The sequence below is a fragment of the Festucalex cinctus genome, chromosome 9 (genome assembly GCF_051991245.1).
Source record: "Festucalex cinctus isolate MCC-2025b chromosome 9, RoL_Fcin_1.0, whole genome shotgun sequence".
Taxonomy (NCBI): domain Eukaryota; kingdom Metazoa; phylum Chordata; class Actinopteri; order Syngnathiformes; family Syngnathidae; genus Festucalex; species Festucalex cinctus.
Genome location: NC_135419.1, coordinates 27,853,032 through 27,870,296, shown reverse-complemented (window position 1 = coordinate 27,870,296; position 17,265 = coordinate 27,853,032). Strand labels below are relative to the sequence as shown.

The window sequence follows — 17,265 nt, the reverse complement described above, 5'->3', positions numbered from 1 at the left end:
CCGAACGTACAATGCCTGCATCTGACAAGCGAGCAGGTCCATTGCTTCTTTCAAGTTTTGCCAAAGAGGCCTCGGTTTTCCCGACCTGACTCCCTTGGCTGGCCAAAGCCTGTCTCACTATGTCTGGGTCTACAGGGTCCAAATGGTCTGATTATTATGTAACGTTCCAACTGTCGTCGGCAAAAAGTGGATCCCAAAAAACATAGGCCCAGACAGGAAAATACAATTGATGAGGTTTATTTACAAACCAACAGTAAGGAAAAAAATAACCAAAAACAGGAAAAACAGAAGTTAAAAAAAAGAACTTGCAACGCAAGCAGGCTACTGTACAATATAAAACACACTACAATCTTGCTATGTACAAAAACAGAAAGTGCCGTGGCAGATACATGTGAAAACAATTACCTTTATCAAAGCAAAAGACAAGACTAACTATAACGCTTGACTAGGATTCGGAACCAAGGTCTAGAGAACAACTTGAGCAATGACTGCGTGCAAGAAATAATCCGACAACCTTCTGTTCTCCGGGAGTCCTTTTAAAGTCATCTTGATTGGAAATGCGCCTCAGGTGCGGCACCGGTGGAAACGCCCCCCTTCACTCGCCCACTGGGGAAAAAAAACAAAACAAAAAACACCAGTTACACAGACTGAGAAGAATCATGACATACTTGAACAGGAATACTGTCAACAACAAGCACAACACTTCATCTCCCTGTTCCCACAGTTTGAGCTGTACGTCCTGCAAGAAGGTGTCCTAAGACTGGCAAGACGGATCTGGAACGACATTAGGGCAGAGGAGGACTCCAAGGAAATAGGAGAACAGGCAGCTCCGCTACACAGCTTACAGAAACTTTGTAGTTTGGCAATATGGCATGCTTGGACCGGGACGAAGAGTTGTGATCCCCAGTTGTTGTGTCTGGAAGATGAGGGATCGTTTTCCAGATGCAAATGGAAATGATGTTGGTTTTGTTCCAGCCAGGGCGTAAAATTATAGCATACTTTTTCATCCTCTGATAGAACTTTGTCCGAAAATATACCTCACGAGCTTCACTGTATCAAATTAAGCTGGATATATCTATCTATCTATCTATATAGATAGATAGATAGATAGATAGATAGATAGATAGATAACTTTTTTATTTCAGACTACCTTTTCACTGACAAAGTTGAAATTTTTTATTTCTAAATAAATATTTCTTACAAATCATATCTGATGTGATTTTCTTCAACTTTCAATCAAATTTTTAACAGTATTGTGAATGTTCATAGTTGGGCCTTATAGTTCAACGTGATATGTTCTTACAAGTAAAAATATTTTCAGGAATTTATTAGGTAAACTACATTGTACTATAATTACCGGTACTTTTTGTAATATTTTAGCAAAGTTATTGCAAAATGTTTTACCACTAAGGATTAGGGCCCGAGCAGCGACCTGTGCGAGGTCCCTATTGTTTCTGTAAAAATTATTATTATAATTATTAGGGCCCGAGCAGCTAGCGCTGCGAGGTCCCTATTGTTTTTGTAAAAATTCTTCTTATTATTATTATTATTAGGGCCCGAGCAGCGACCGCTGCGAGGTCCCTATTGTTTTTGTAAAAATTATTATTATTATTATTATTACTATTATTATTATTATTATTATTATTATTATTAGGGCCCGAGCAGCGACCGCTGCGAGGTCCCTCTTGTTTTTGTAAGAATTCTTCTTCTTCTTCTTCTTCTTCTCCGTAAACGATCGCATTTTTGAGGGCCTAAACATTTACGAAAACTCACCAAACTTTGCAGTCACTTCGGGGCCGGCGAAAAATTTGATATTATGTAGTTGTCATAACAATGCGACTCTATAGCGCCCCCTAGCGTAGAAAAATAAAACCCAATGCCGGCCCGTTTGACCTAGAGCTCCGAAAATTGCCAGGCTCGTGTAGCACCCCGAGACGCACAAAAAAGTCATTGGAAGCCATTTCTTAAAATGTACCCTGTAAAATGGACCATGTAGCTAAAATGTACAGGAAATGAGCTATGAATTTTTGAATGTCCAATTTTGGCCCATTTTGGCACATTCACTGTGGTCATGCTTTTTCCCCCTTTGCAAACATTTTTCATCCAATTGACTTCAAACTTGGCATTTATCATCTCAAGACCTGAGAGAACAACTGGGCAAAAAATCTTGCCTTTTCGAAATACTATATGACGGGGGCGGGGCATCAAATATTGCCTTTATAATTTCATTTGTCCAGAAAGACAAAATGCTGAATAACTCCCATGTACAAGCTCCAAAAAATCTCAAACTTATCATGCAACTTAATAGTCACGGCCTGAAAACATCTATATGATAAAATTCTGTCATATATATAGCGCCACCTAGTGGTGACAATAAATGTCATACTTTACGTTTTTAGCTACTGTGCCAAGCTCTTTGAAGGGATCCAGTTGAAAATTGGTCAGAAAAGCCTTAAGATGTTGATCATGCCCCACACCGAATATTGTAACTTTTCGCCAAAGGGTGCCGCAAAATCTGGTAATTTTTCGTGACAATAAAAGCTGGTTTAACTTGACCCAGATGATCCTATCTTCTCAAAATTTCACACATTTGATGAGAGTCCAGCCCTTAAGATATCTACGAACTTATATTTCATCTTTCTGATAGCGCCACCTACTGGCAATTTTTTTTCTTACGATTTTTGTTCAACGTTTTTCTCCAACCACATTAACTGCACCTACCTCATATTTGCTCAGATGAGGGTTTCGGTCTTCATGATATCACAACACGAAGTTTGTGAGTTTTCGCGAATCGCTATGGACGTGGCTAAGCGCTGTTCGCCAAGAAAACAACACCAATTTTGAGGGCCTAAACCGGCACAGAAACGCATGAAACTTGGCACACACATCTGGCCTGGTAAAATGAGCAATATTTTATTGTTGATTGTGCTATTTTTACAAAAATGACTCAATAGCGCCCCCTAGAAAATTTTAATGAAGCAGCCCCGGTTGTACGTTTAAGCAAGAACGACGAATATTTTTAGGTGTATGAGGGAGCCCAAGACCTACAAAAAAGTCTCTTGGACCCATATGCTAAAATGAACAGGAAGTGAGCTACGAATTTTTGAATGTCCCATTTTTGACAATTTTTGCACATTCACAGGGCACAGACTTTTGCCCACTTCTCCTACACGTTTCATCTGACTGAGTTAAGACTTGACCTGGACCATGTCAAGACCTGAGCCAACGACAGGGGGAAAAATCTTGACCTTTCGAAATACTATATGATGAAGGCGGGGCATCAAAATTTGTGTTTCGCACTGAAAAAGGATATGCTTAATAACTCCCCGGTACATGCTCCAAAAAATCCCAAACTTGACATGTATGTTTATCGTCAAGGCCTGAAGCTATCTCTATGTCAACATTCAGTTATATATGCAGCGCCACCTAGCCCTTGAGGCATAAAAAAAAAATACCCCACATACGGTATTTTGTACAAAAAATGTAAACTCATTCTAAGTGTGATAACTAAGTCATTTATGAATATTCTTTTAGTTTCCACCACTCAAAATGTTCACTGGCATCAGACTTATCCAAACATATATATATTTTTATTTATTTTTGATAGCCTCTGTGGACATTAAAAGCAATATCGTGAATGAAGGATATGCTTAATAACTCCACGGTACATGCTCCAAAAAAAATCCCACACTTGACATGTATGCTTATAATCAAGGCCTGAAGGTATCTCGATGACAACATTCAGTTATAAATACAGCGCCACCTAGCCCTTGAGGCTTATATAAAAAAAAAAAAACCACATACGGTATTTTGTACAAAAAAATGTAAACTCATTCTAAGTGTGATGACTAAGTCATTTCTGAATATTCTTTTAGTTTCCACCACTCAAATTGTTCACTGGCTTCACACCGATCCAAACGTATGTACGTTTCCATTTTGTTTTATTCATTTTTGATTGCCCCTTTGGACAATAAAAGTAACATTGTGCAATGAGTACAACGAGCGATGATGTATATATACACTTTTACAAAAAATACCAATCAGGGCAACTCATTGCCTAAAAATAAAAAAGGACGCAGATTTTTGCAGGTCTTAACAATCACCAAAACCCGTTGAGCTTGACACACACTGGCAAAAAAAATATTCTACATGTAAACGTTTATTATGCCATTTTCAAAGAAATTTTGCTTCCAATATGCCAGTACCCCAACGTGCCAGTACCCTAACGTGCAAGTACCCCAACGTGCAAGGACTCCAACGTGGCCCGGGCTGCGAGGGCCCTTTATAGCTGCTCGCAGTTCTAGTTATTCTTCTTCTTCTTCTTCTTCTTCTTCTTCTTCTTTATTCTCCGCAAACGATCGCGATTTTGGGTACCTAAACATTCACGAAAACTCACCGAACTTTGCACACTCCTCAGGCCCGGCGAAAAATTTGATATTATTAAGTCGTCATAACAATGCGACTCGATAGCGCCCCCTAGCGTAGAAAAATAAAAACCAAGCCCGGCACGTTTGAGCTAGAGCAACAAAAATTGGCAGGCACGTGTAGCACCCCGAGACGCACAAAAAAGTCTATTGGGACCATGTAGCTAAAATGTACAGGAAGTGAGCTATGAATTTTTTTATGTCCAATTTTGGCCTATTTTGGCACATTCACTGTGGTCATGCTTTTTCCCCCTTTGCAAACATTTTTCATCCAATTGACTTCAAACTTGGCATTTATCATCTCAAGACCTGAGAGAAAAACTGGGCAAAACATCTTGCCTTTTTAAAATACTATATGACGGGGGCGGGGCATCAAATATTGCCTTTAAAATTTCATTTGTCCAGAAAGAGCAAATGCTTAATAACTCCCATGTTCAAGCTCCAAAAAATCTCAAACTTCTCAGGCAACGTAATAGTCACGGCCTGAAAACATCTATATGATAAAATTCAGTTATACATATAGCGCCACCTAGTGGTTACAATAAATGTCATACTTTACGTTTTTAGCTACTGTGCTGAGCTTGTTGAAGGGATCCATTTGAAAATTGGTCAGAAAAGGCTTAAGATGTTGATCCTGCCCCACACCGAATATTGTAACTTTTCGCCAAAGGGCGTGGCCGCTACGGTGACACAAAGTCTGAAGATTTTTCGTGAAAATAAAAGCTGCATTAACTTGACCGAGATGATCCTATCTTCTCAAAATTTCACACATTTGATGAGAGTCCAGCCCTAAAGACATCTACTGACTTATATTTCATCTAACTGATAGCGCCACCTAGTGGCAATTTTTTTTATTACGAATTTTCTTCTACGTTTTTCTCCCAACACGTTAACTGGACCTACCTCATATTTGCTCAGATGAGGGTTTCGGCCTTCATGATGTCACAACACGAAGTTTGTGAGTTTTCGCGAATTGCTGTGGGTGTGGCTAAGCGCTGTTCGCCAAGAAAACAACGCCAGTTTTGAGGGTCTAAACATGCACAGAAACTCATGAAACTTGGCACACACATCTGGCCTGGTAAAATGAGCAATATTTTATTGTTGATTGTGCTATTTTTACAAAAATGACTCAATAGCGCCCCCTAGAAGTTTTTAACGAAGCAGCCCCGGTTGTACGTTTAAGCAAGAACGACGAATATTTTTAGGTGTATGAGGGAGCCCAAGACCTACAAAAAAGTCTCTTGGACCCATATGCTAAAATGAACAGGAAGTGAGCTACGAATTTTTGAATGTCCCATTTTTGACAATTTTTGCACATTCACAGGGGGCAGACTTTTGCCCACTTCTCCTACACGTTTCATCTGACTGAGTTAAGACTTGACCTGGACCATGTCAAGACCTGAGCCAACGACAGGGGGAAAAATCTTGACCTTTCGAAATACTATATGATGAAGGCGGGGCATCAAAATTTGTGTTTTGCACTGAAAAAGGATATGCTTAATAACTCCCCGGTACATGCTCCAAAAAATCCCAAACTTGACATGTATGTTTATCGTCAAGGCCTGAAGCTATTTCTATGACAACATTCAGTTATATATGCAGCGCCACCTAGCCCTTGAGGCATAAAAAAAAAATACCCCACATACGGTATTTTGTACAAAAAATGTAAACTCATTCTAAGTGTGATAACTAAGTCATTTATGAATATTCTTTTAGTTTCCACCACTCAAAATGTTCACTGGCATCAGACTTATCCAAACATATATATATTTTTATTTATTTTTGATAGCCTCTGTGGACATTAAAAGCAATATCGTGAATGAAGGATATGCTTAATAACTCCACGGTACATGCTCCAAAAAAAATCCCACACTTGACATGTATGCTTATAATCAAGGCCTGAAGGTATCTCGATGACAACATTCAGTTATAAATACAGCGCCACCTAGCCCTTGAGGCTTATATAAAAAAAAAAACACATACGGTATTTTGTACAAAAAAATGTAAACTCATTCTAAGTGTGATGACTAAGTCATTTCTGAATATTCTTTTAGTTTCCACCACTCAAATTGTTCACTGGCTTCACACCGATCCAAACGTATGTACGTTTCCATTTTGTTTTATTCATTTTTGATTGCCCCTTTGGACAATAAAAGTAACATTGTGCAATGAGTACAACGAGCGATGATGTATATATACACTTTTACAAAAAATACCAATCAGGGCAACTCATTGCCTAAAAATAAAAAAGGACGCTGATTTTTGCAGGTCTTAACAATCACCAAAACCCGTTGGGCTTGACACACACTGGCAAAAAAAATATTCTACATGTAAACGTTTATTATGCCATTTTCAAATAAATTTTGCTTCCAATATGCCAGTACCCCAACGTGCCAGTACCCTAACGTGCAAGTACCCCAACGTGCAAGGACTCCAACGTGGCCCGGGCTGCGAGGGCCCTTTATAGCTGCTCGCAGCTCTAGTTATTCTTCTTCTTCTTTATTCTCCGCAAACAATCGCGATTTTGGGTACCTAAATATTCACGAAAACTCACCGAACTTTGCACACTCCTCAGGTCCGGCGAAAAATTTGATATTATGAAGTCGTTATAACAACGCGACTCTATAGCGCCCCCTAGCGTAGAAAAATAAAAACCAAGCCTGGCACGTTTGAGCTAGAGCAGCAAAAATTGGCAGGCACGTGTAGCACCCCGAGATGCACAAAAAAGTCTATTGGGACCATGTAGCTAAAATGTACAGGAAATGAGCTATGAATTTTTTTATGTCCAATTTTGGCCTATTTTGGCACATTCACTGTGGTCATGCTTTTTCCCCCTCTGCAAACATTTTTCATCCAATTGACATCAAACTTGGCATTTATCATCTTAAGACCTGAGAGAACAACTGGGCAAAAAGTCTTGCCTTTTCGAAATACTATATGATGGGGGCGGGGCATCAAATATTGTCTTTAAAATTTCATTTGTCCAGAAAGAGCAAATGCTTAATAACTCCCATGTTCAAGCTCCAAAAAATCTCAAACTTCTCAGGCAACGTAATAGTCACGGCCTGAAAACATCTATATGATAAAATTCAGTTATACATATAGCGCCACCTAGTGGTAACAATAAATGTCATACTTTACGTTTTTAGCTACTGCGCTGAGCTCGTTGAAGGGATCCAGTTGAAAGTTTAGTTTAGTTTAGTTTATTCATTTTTTCCTTTCGGACACATTACAGTTTACATCAATCACATCACATCATTTGCAACATTGAAGTCCGAAAGAAGGGCTGACGGGTAGAAGCCGAAGCTTATTCGAGACCCGTCCCCATCGACCCATTACTATAACGCATCAATCATATACATTATTTAGAATAGACATTAATTTTTATCGTTATCCATCCCATACTATCCCAGACACTGCTCGCTCAGTTCATCTTGAATGTCCGTGTGTAGATTGTGGCTAGTCCCAGTCATTTGGCACTGGTGAGTCGGTTCCCAGACGCCACCAGCAAGCCCACCCCGCCAGGCGAGCAGCCAAGGCAAGCGCAATTCTTCTCTTTCACCAGTAGGGTCTTCGCTGACCTCGGATCAGCTTTCACACATGTTGTGCTTTCCAGAAGAGTAGATCGGCTTGCATTCGGCCCATTGCTTTCAAGCAATTTCAGCACTCGATTCTGGTCAGGTAGCACCACTGGATGCTAGCATGTTGTGGATCTGATGACTCCTGTGCGCTGCCCAGCCTCGCTCACCCAGCAGAGCGGCCCACGCCAGCTGCATTCCAGGAACCAGACCACCAACCCCCATTTTGCGTATTGACAGCAGATTCATTGGAGCCACAATACAGCCTTATCATGTAGCCTTGACTGTTACAACAAATGTCCAAACGGAATTCGAGCCAGACAATATTTAGATTCAAACGGGAACAGCAATACATGTTATCAATGTGTATAAACAAGAGTTAGCCTTGGCAAAGTCAGCAAATCATCATATACAACTCCAGCTTTGGGTAATTAGTGATGTTGTTGTTGTTGTTGTTGTTGTGATATTGTTAATTACTGTTGTCTCTCAAGCGCAGCCAATTCCTCAGCTCCTTTCACGATTCGTGTTTTTAGTTGACCAGAGTTATCTTTAGTTTGAATAAAAATTCGGCAGTCTTTTGTCCACGTGCTTTCGATAAGTCCATTCTTTCTCATTTGTCGAGCCTTTTTGGCGATGTCAGCATTTCGTTTGGTGAGATTTTCGTTTATGTAGACATGTTTCCCACGAAGCTTGTGACGGTCTCTCAGAAGAGCAATCTTTTTCTTTCTGTCAACAAACCTGATCAGAACTGCCGGTGGTCGTGTCCCTCCAGTTGGAAGCGAAAAGCACATCTGAATGTGCGCAGGATCAACAGTTAATCCCAAATCTCTGAGTTGAAGTGTCACTTGCTGTTCCACAGTCTCGTTCCCTGAATATTGGTCAGAATCTTCCGTTCTCGTGCTAGCCGCAGCTCTCAAAGGGCCACGGCGCGGCTTGATCTTGATACCGGTGACTATCACATCGTTGATACGAAGATTTTGTTCCAAATCATCCACTTTTTGTCCCAAGGCAACAATGCGTCGATCTTTTTCCTGTGTCTCTGTCTTCAATTGCTGTATTTCCTGAAGAAGTGGCTCAATGCTCTTCTTCATTTCAAGTAATTCGGCAACCATTCCACTGAGTTTTTTAAGAGAAGATTTTATCTCCTCAATCTCGTCGGCTCTTTTTCCGCCAGGCATTCTGCAACAATGTAGTTACAAATCCCAATGCAAAAATCAACAAGTAGTTAGATTCACGAGCGAGTGCAGGAGCAAGTACAGATGCGTCCTTCCTCAACAGTTGGTCAGAAAAGCCTTAAGATGTTGATAATGCCCCACACCGAATATTGTAACTTTTCGCCAAAGGGCGTGGCCGCTACGGTGACGAAAAATCTGAAGATTTTGACAATAAAAGCTGCATTAACTTGACCGAGATGATCCTATCTTCTCAAAATTTCACACATTTGATGTGAGTCCAGCCCTAAAGACATCTACGAACTTATATTTCATCTAACTGATAGCGCCACCTCGTGGCAATTTTTTTTCTTACGAATTTTCTTCTACGTTTTTCTCCAAACACGTTAACTGGACCTACCTCATATTTGCTCAGATGAGGGTTTCGGCCTTCATGATGTCACAACATGAAGTTTGTGAGTTTTCGCGAATTGCTGTGGGTGTGGCTAAGCGCTGTTCGCCAAGAAAACAACGCCAGTTTTGAGGGTCTAAACATGCACAGAAACTCATGAAACTTGGCACACACATCTGGCCTGGTAAAATGAGCAATATTTTATTGTTGATTGTGCTATTTTTACAAAAATGACTCAATAGCGCCCCCTAGAATTTTTTAACGAAGCAGCCCCGGTTGTACGTTTAAGCAAGAACGACGAATATTTTTAGGTGTATGAGGGAGCCCAAGACCTACAAAAAAGTCTCTTGGACCCATATGCTAAAATGAACAGGAAGTGAGCTACGAATTTTTGAATGTCCCATTTTTTACGATTTTTGTACATTCACAGGGGGCAGACTTTTGCACACTTCTCCTACACGTTTCATCTGACTGAGTTAAGACTTGACCTGGACCATGTCAAGACCTGAGCCAACGACAGGGGGAAAAATCTTGACCTTTCGAAATACTATATGATGAAGGCGGGGCATCAAAATTTGTGTTTCGCACTGAAAAAGGATATGCTTAATAACTCCCCGGTACATGCTCCAAAAAATCCCAAACTTGACATGTATGTTTATCGTCAAGGCCTGAAGTTATCTCTATGACAACATTCAGTTATATATGCAGCGCCACCTAGCCCTTGAGGCATAAAAAAAAAAATACCCCACATACGGTATTTTGTACAAAAAATGTAAACTCATTCTAAGTGTGATAACTAAGTCATTTATGAATATTCTTTTAGTTTCCACCACTCAAAATGTTCACTGGCATCAGACTTATCCAAACATATATATATATTTTTTTAGTTTTGATAGCCTCTGTGGACATTAAAAGCAATATCGTGAATGAAGGATATGCTTAATAACTCCACGGTACATGCTCCAAAAAAAATCCCACACTTGACATGTATGCTTATAATCAAGGCCTGAAGGTATCTCGATGACAACATTCAGTTATAAATACAGCGCCACCTAGCCCTTGAGGCTTATATAAAAAAAAAATACCACATACGGTATTTTGTACAAAAAAATGTAAACTCATTCTAAGTGTGATGACTAAGTAATTTCTGAATATTCTTTTAGTTTCCACCACTCAAATTGTTCACTGGCTTCACACCGATCCAAACGTATGTACGTTTCCATTTTGTTTTATTCATTTTTGATTGCCCCTTTGGACAATAAAAGTAACATTGTGCAATGAGTACAACGAGCGATGATGTATATATTCACTTTTACAAAAAATACCAATCAGGGCAACTCATTGCCTAAAAATAAAAAAGGACGCTGATTTTTGCAGGTCTTAACAATCACCAAAACCCGTTGAGCTTGACACACACTGGCAAAAAAAATATTCTACATGTAAACGTTTATTATGCCATTTTCAAAGAAATTTTGCTTCCAATATGCCAGTACCCCAACGTGCCAGTACCCTAACGTGCAAGTACCCCAACGTGCAAGGACTCCAACGTGGCCCGGGCTGCGAGGGCCCTTTATAGCTGCTCGCAGCTCTAGTTAGGGCCCGAGCAGCGACCGCTGCGAGGTCCCTATTGTTTTTGTAAAAATTATTATTATTATTATTAGGGCCCGAGCAGCGACCGCTGCGAGGTCCCTATTGTTTTTGTAAAAATTATTATTATTATTATTATTATTATTATTATTAGGGCCCGAGCAGCGACCGCTGCGAGGTCCCTCTTGTTTTTGTAAGAATTATTAGGGCCCGAGCAGCGACCGCTGCGAGGTCCCTATTGTTTTTGTAAAAATTATTATTATTATTATTATTATTATTATTATTATTATTATTATTATTATTCTTCTTCTTCTTTATTCTCCGCAAACGATCGCGATTTTGGGTACCTAAACATTCACGAAAACTCACCGAACTTTGCACACTCCTCAGGCCCGGCGAAAAATTTGATATTATTAAGTCGTCATAACAATGCGACTCGATAGCGCCCCCTAGCGTAGAAAAATAAAAACCAAGCCCGGCACGTTTGAGCTAGAGCAACAAAAATTGGCAGGCACGTGTAGCACCCCGAGACGCACAAAAAAGTCTATTGGGACCATGTAGCTAAAATGTACAGGAAGTGAGCTATGAATTTTTTAATGTCCAATTTTGGCCTATTTTGGCACATTCACTGTGGTCATGCTTTTTCCCCCTTTGCAAACATTTTTCATCCAATTGACTTCAAACTTGGCATTTATCATCTCAAGACCTGAGAGAAAAACTGGGCAAAACATCTTGCCTTTTTGAAATACTATATGACGGGGGCGGGGCATCAAATATTGCCTTTAAAATTTCATTTGTCCAGAAAGAGCAAATGCTTAATAACTCCCATGTTCAAGCTCCAAAAAATCTCAAACTTCTCAGGCAACGTAATAGTCACGGCCTGAAAACATCTATATGATAAAATTCAGTTATACATATAGCGCCACCTAGTGGTTACAATAAATGTCATACTTTACGTTTTTAGCTACTGTTCTGAGCTTGTTGAAGGGATCCATTTGAAAATTGGTCAGAAAAGCCTTAAGATGTTGATCATGCCCCACACCGAATATTGTAACTTTTCGCCAAAGGGCGTGGCCGCTACTGTGACGCAAAGTCTGAAGATTTTTCGTGAAAATAAAAGCTGCATTAACTTGACCGATATGATCCTATCTTCTCAAAATTTCACACATTTGATGAGAGTCCAGCCCTAAAGACATCTACTGACTTATATTTCATCTAACTGATAGCGCCACCTAGTGGCAATTTTTTTTCTTACGAATTTTCTTCTACGTTTTTCTCCAAACACGTTAACTGGACCTACCTCATATTTGCTCAGATGAGGGTTTCGGCCTTCATGATGTCACAACACGAAGTTTGTGAGTTTTCGCGAATTGCTGTGGGCGTGGCTAAGCGCTGTTCGCCAAGAAAACAACGCCAGTTTTGAGGGTCTAAACATGCACAGAAACTCCTGAAACTTGGCACACACATCTGGCCTGGTAAAATGAGCAATATTTAATTGTTGATTGTGCTATTTTTACAAAAATGACTCAATAGCGCCCCCTTGAAATTTTTTAACGAAGCAGCCCCGGTTGTACGTTTAAGCAAGTACGACGAATATTTTTAGGTGTATGAGGGAGCCCAAGACCTACAAAAAAGTCTCTTGTACCCATATGCTAAAATGAACAGGAAGTGAGCTACGAATTTTTGAATGTCACATTTTTTACGATTTTTTCACATTCACAGGGGGCAGACTTTTGCCCACTTCTCCTACACGTTTCATCCGACTGAGTTAAGACTTGGCCTGGACCATGTCAAGACCGGAGCCAACGACAGGGGGAAAAATTTTGACTTTTCGAAATACTATATGATGAGGGCGGGGCATCGAAATTTGTGTTTCGCAATGAAAAAGGATATGCTTGATAACTCCCCGGTACATGCTCCAAAAAATCCCAAACTTGACATGTATGTTTATCGTCAAGGCCTGAAGTTATCTCTATGACAACATTCAGTTATATATGCAGCGCCACCTAGCCCTTGAGGCATGAAAATAAATACCCCACATACGGTATTTTGTACAAAAAATGTAAACTCATTCTAAGTGTGATAACTAAGTCATTTATGAATATTCTTTTAGTTTCCACCACTCAAAATGTTCACTGGCATCAGACTTATCCAAACATATATATATTTTTATTTATTTTTGATAGCCTCTATGGACATTAAAAGCAATATCGTGAATGAAGGATATGCTTAATAACTCCACGGTACATGCTCCAAAAAAAATCCCACGCTTGACATGTATGCTTATAATCAAGGCCTGAAGGTATCTCTATGACAACATTCAGTTATAAATACAGCGCCACCGAGCCCTTGAGACTCATATAAAAAAATAAAATAAATACCCCACATACGGTATTTTGTACAAAAAATGTACACTCATTCTAAGTGTGATAACTAAGTCATTTATGAATATTCTTTTAGTTTCCACCACTCAAATTGTTCACTGGCTTCACACCGATCCAAACGTATGTACGTTTCCATTTTGTTTTATTCATTTTTGATTGCCCCTTTGGAGAATAAAAGTAACATAGTGCAATGAGTACAACGAGCGATGATGTGTATATACACTTTTACAAAAAATACCAATCAGGGCAACTCATTGCCTAAAAATAAAAAAGGACGCTGATTTTTGCAGGTCTTAACAATCACCAAAACCCGTTGAGCTTGACACACACACTGGCAAAAAAATATTCTACATGTAAACGTTTATTATGCCATTTTCAAAGAAATTTTGCTTCCAAGATGCCAGTACCCCAACGTGCAAGGACCCCAACGTGGCCCGGGCTGCGAGGGCCCTTTATAGCTGCTCGCAGCTCTAGTTATTATTCTTCTTCTTCTTCTTCTTCTTCTTCTTCTTCTTTATTCTCCGCAAACGATCGCATTTTTGAGGGCCTAAACATTTACGAAAACTCACCAAACTTTGCAGTCTCTTCGGGCCCGGCGAAAAATTTGATATTATGTAGTTGTCATAACAACGCGACTCTATAGCGCCACCTAGCGTAGAAAAATAAAAACCAATCCCGGCCCGTTTGAGCTAGAGTTACGAAAATTGGCAGGCACGTGTAGCACTCCGAGACGCACAAAAAAGTCAGTGGAAGCCATTTCCTAAAATGTACAGGAAGTGAGCTATGAATTTTTTAATGTCCAATTTTGGCCTATTTTGGCACATTCACTGTGGTCATGCTTTTCCCCCCTATGCAAACATTTTTCATCCCATTGACTTCAAACTTGGCATTTATCATCTCAAGACCGAAGAGAACAGCTGGGCAAAAAATCTTGCCTTTTCGAAATACTATATGACGGGGGCGGGGCATCAAATATTGCCTTTAAAATTTCATTTGTCCAGAAAGAGCAAATGCTGAATAACTCCCATGTACAAGCTCCAAAAAATCTCAAACTTCTCAGGCAACGTAATAGTCACGGCCTGAAAACACCTATATGAAAAAATTCAGTTATACATATAGCGCCACCTAGTGGTTACAATAAATGTCATACTTTACGTTTTTAGCTACTGTGCTGAGCTCGTTGAAGGGATCCAGTTGAAAATTGGTCAGAAAAGCCTTAAGATGTTGATGATGCCCCACACCGAATATTGTAACTTTTCGCCAAAGGGCGTGGCCGCTACGGTGACGCAAAGTCTGAAGATTTTTCGTGACAATAAAAGCTGCATGAACTTGACCGAGATGATCCTATCTTCTCAAAATTTCACACATTTGATGAGAGTCCAGCCCTAAAGACATCTACGAACTTATATTTCATCTAACTGATAGCGCCACCTAGTGGCAATTTTTTTTCTTACGAATTTTCTTGTACATTTTTCTCCAAACACGTTAACTGGACCAACCTCATATTTGCTCAGATGGGGGTTTCGGCCTTCATGATGTCACAACACGAAGTTTGTGAGTTTTCGCGAATCGCTGTGGGCGTGGCTAAGCACTGTTCGCCAAGAAAACAACGCTAGTTTTGATGGTCTAAACATGCGCAGAAACTCATGAAACTTGGCACACACATCTGGCCTGGCAAAATGAGCAATATTTTATCATGTATTGTCCTATTTTTACAAAAATGACTCAATAGCGCCCCCTAGAAATTTTTAACGAAGCAGCCCCGATTGTACGTTTAAGCAAGATCTACGAAAATTTTTAGGTGTATGAGGGAGTCCAAGACCTACAAAAAAGTCTCTTGGATCCATGTGCTAAAATGAACAGGAAGTGAGCTATGAATTTTTGAATGTCCCATTTTTGACGATTTTTGCACATTTTCAGGGGGCATACTTTTGCCCACTTCTCCTACACATTTCATCCGACTGACTTTAGACTTGACCTGGACCATGTCAAGACCTGAGCCAACTACAGGCAGAAAAATCTTGACTTTTGGAAATACTATATGATGAGAGCGGGGCATCAAATTTTGTGTTTCGCACTGAAAAAGGATATGCTTAATAACTCCCCGGTACATGCTCCAAAAAATCCCAAACTTGACATGTATGTTTATAGTCAAAGCCTGAAGGTATCTCTATGACAAAATTCAGTTATATATGCAGCGCCACCTAGCCCTTCAGGCGTGAAAAAAAAATTCCCCACATACGGTATTTTGTACAAAAAATGTCAACTCATTCTAAGTGTGATAACTCCCATGTTCAAGCTCCAAAAAATCTCAAACTTCTCAGGCAACGTAATAGTCACGGCCTGAAAGCATCTATATGATAAAATTCAGTTATACATATAGCGCCACCTAGTGGTAACAATAAATGTCATACTTTACGTTTTTAGCTACTGTGCCGAGCTCGTTGAAGGGATCCCGTTGAAAATTGGTCAGAAAAGCCTTAAGATGTTGATCATGCCCCACACCGAATATTGTAACTTTTCGCCAAAGGGCGTGGCCGCTACGGTGACGCAAAATTCCGAAAATTTTTCGTGACAATAAAAGCTGCATGAACTTGACCGAGATGATCCTATCTTCTCAAAATTTCACACATTTGATGAGAGTCCAGCCCTTAAGACATCTACGAACTTATATTTCATCTTACTGATAGCGCCACCTAGTGGCAATTTCTTTTCTTACGAATTTTCTTGTACATTTTTCTCCAAACACGTTAACTGGACCAACCTCATATTTGCTCAGATGAGGGTTTCGGCCTTCATGATGTCACAACACGAAGTTTGTGAGTTTTCGCGAATCGCTGTGGGCGTGGCTAAGCACTGTTCGCCAAGAAAACAACGCCAGTTTTGAGGGTCTAAACATGCGCAGAAACTCATGAAACTTGGCACACACATCTGGCCTGGTAAAATGAACAATATTTTATTGTTGATTGTACTATTTTTACAAAAATGACTCAATAGCGCCCCCTAGAAATTTTTAACGAAGCAGCCCCGATTCTACGTTTAAGCAAGATCTACGAAAATGTTTACGTGTATGAGGGAGCCAAAGACCTACAAAAAAGTCTCTTGGACCCATATGCTAAAATGAACAGGAAGTGAGGTACGAATTTTTGAATGTCCCATTTTTGACGATTTTTGCACATTTTCAGGGGGCATACTTTTGCCCACTTCTCCTACATGTTTTATCCGACTGACTTATGACTTGACCTGGACCATGCCAAGACCTGAGCCAACAACAGACGGAAAAATCTTGACTTTTGGAAATACTATATGATGAGCGCGGGGCATCAAAATTTGTGTTTCGCACTGAAAAAGGATATGCTTAATAACTCCCCGATACATGCTCCAAAAAATCCCAAACTTGACATGTATGTTTATCGTCAAGGCCTGAAGGTATCTCTATGACAACATTCAGTTATATATGCAGCGCCACCTCGCCCTTGAGGCAAAACAAAAAAATACCCCACATACGGTATTTTGTACAAAAAATGTAAACTCATTCTAAGTGTGATAACTAAGTCATTTATGAATATTCTTTTACTTTTCACCACTCAAAATGTTCACTGGCATTAGACTTATCCAAACATGTACTTTTTTATTTATTTTTGATAGCCTCTAATGGACATTAAAAGCAATATCGTGAATGAAGGATATGCTTAATAACTCCACGGTACATGCTCCAAAAAAATCCCA

At 39.8% G+C, this 17,265-nt stretch overlaps 1 protein-coding gene across 1 annotated transcript in view; it reads right to left on the bottom strand.

Annotated features, from left to right (window-relative positions):
* Positions 1 to 265: 265 nt before the first annotated feature.
* Positions 266 to 17,265, bottom strand: part of LOC144025446 (uncharacterized) — a 306,753-nt gene continuing 289,753 nt past the window's right edge. The window contains exon 5 of the mRNA XM_077531467.1: positions 266 to 606. Coding sequence (XP_077387593.1) covers positions 596 to 606 — 11 coding nt within the window. The 3' untranslated portion in view covers positions 266 to 595. The remainder of the gene's footprint in view (positions 607 to 17,265) is intronic.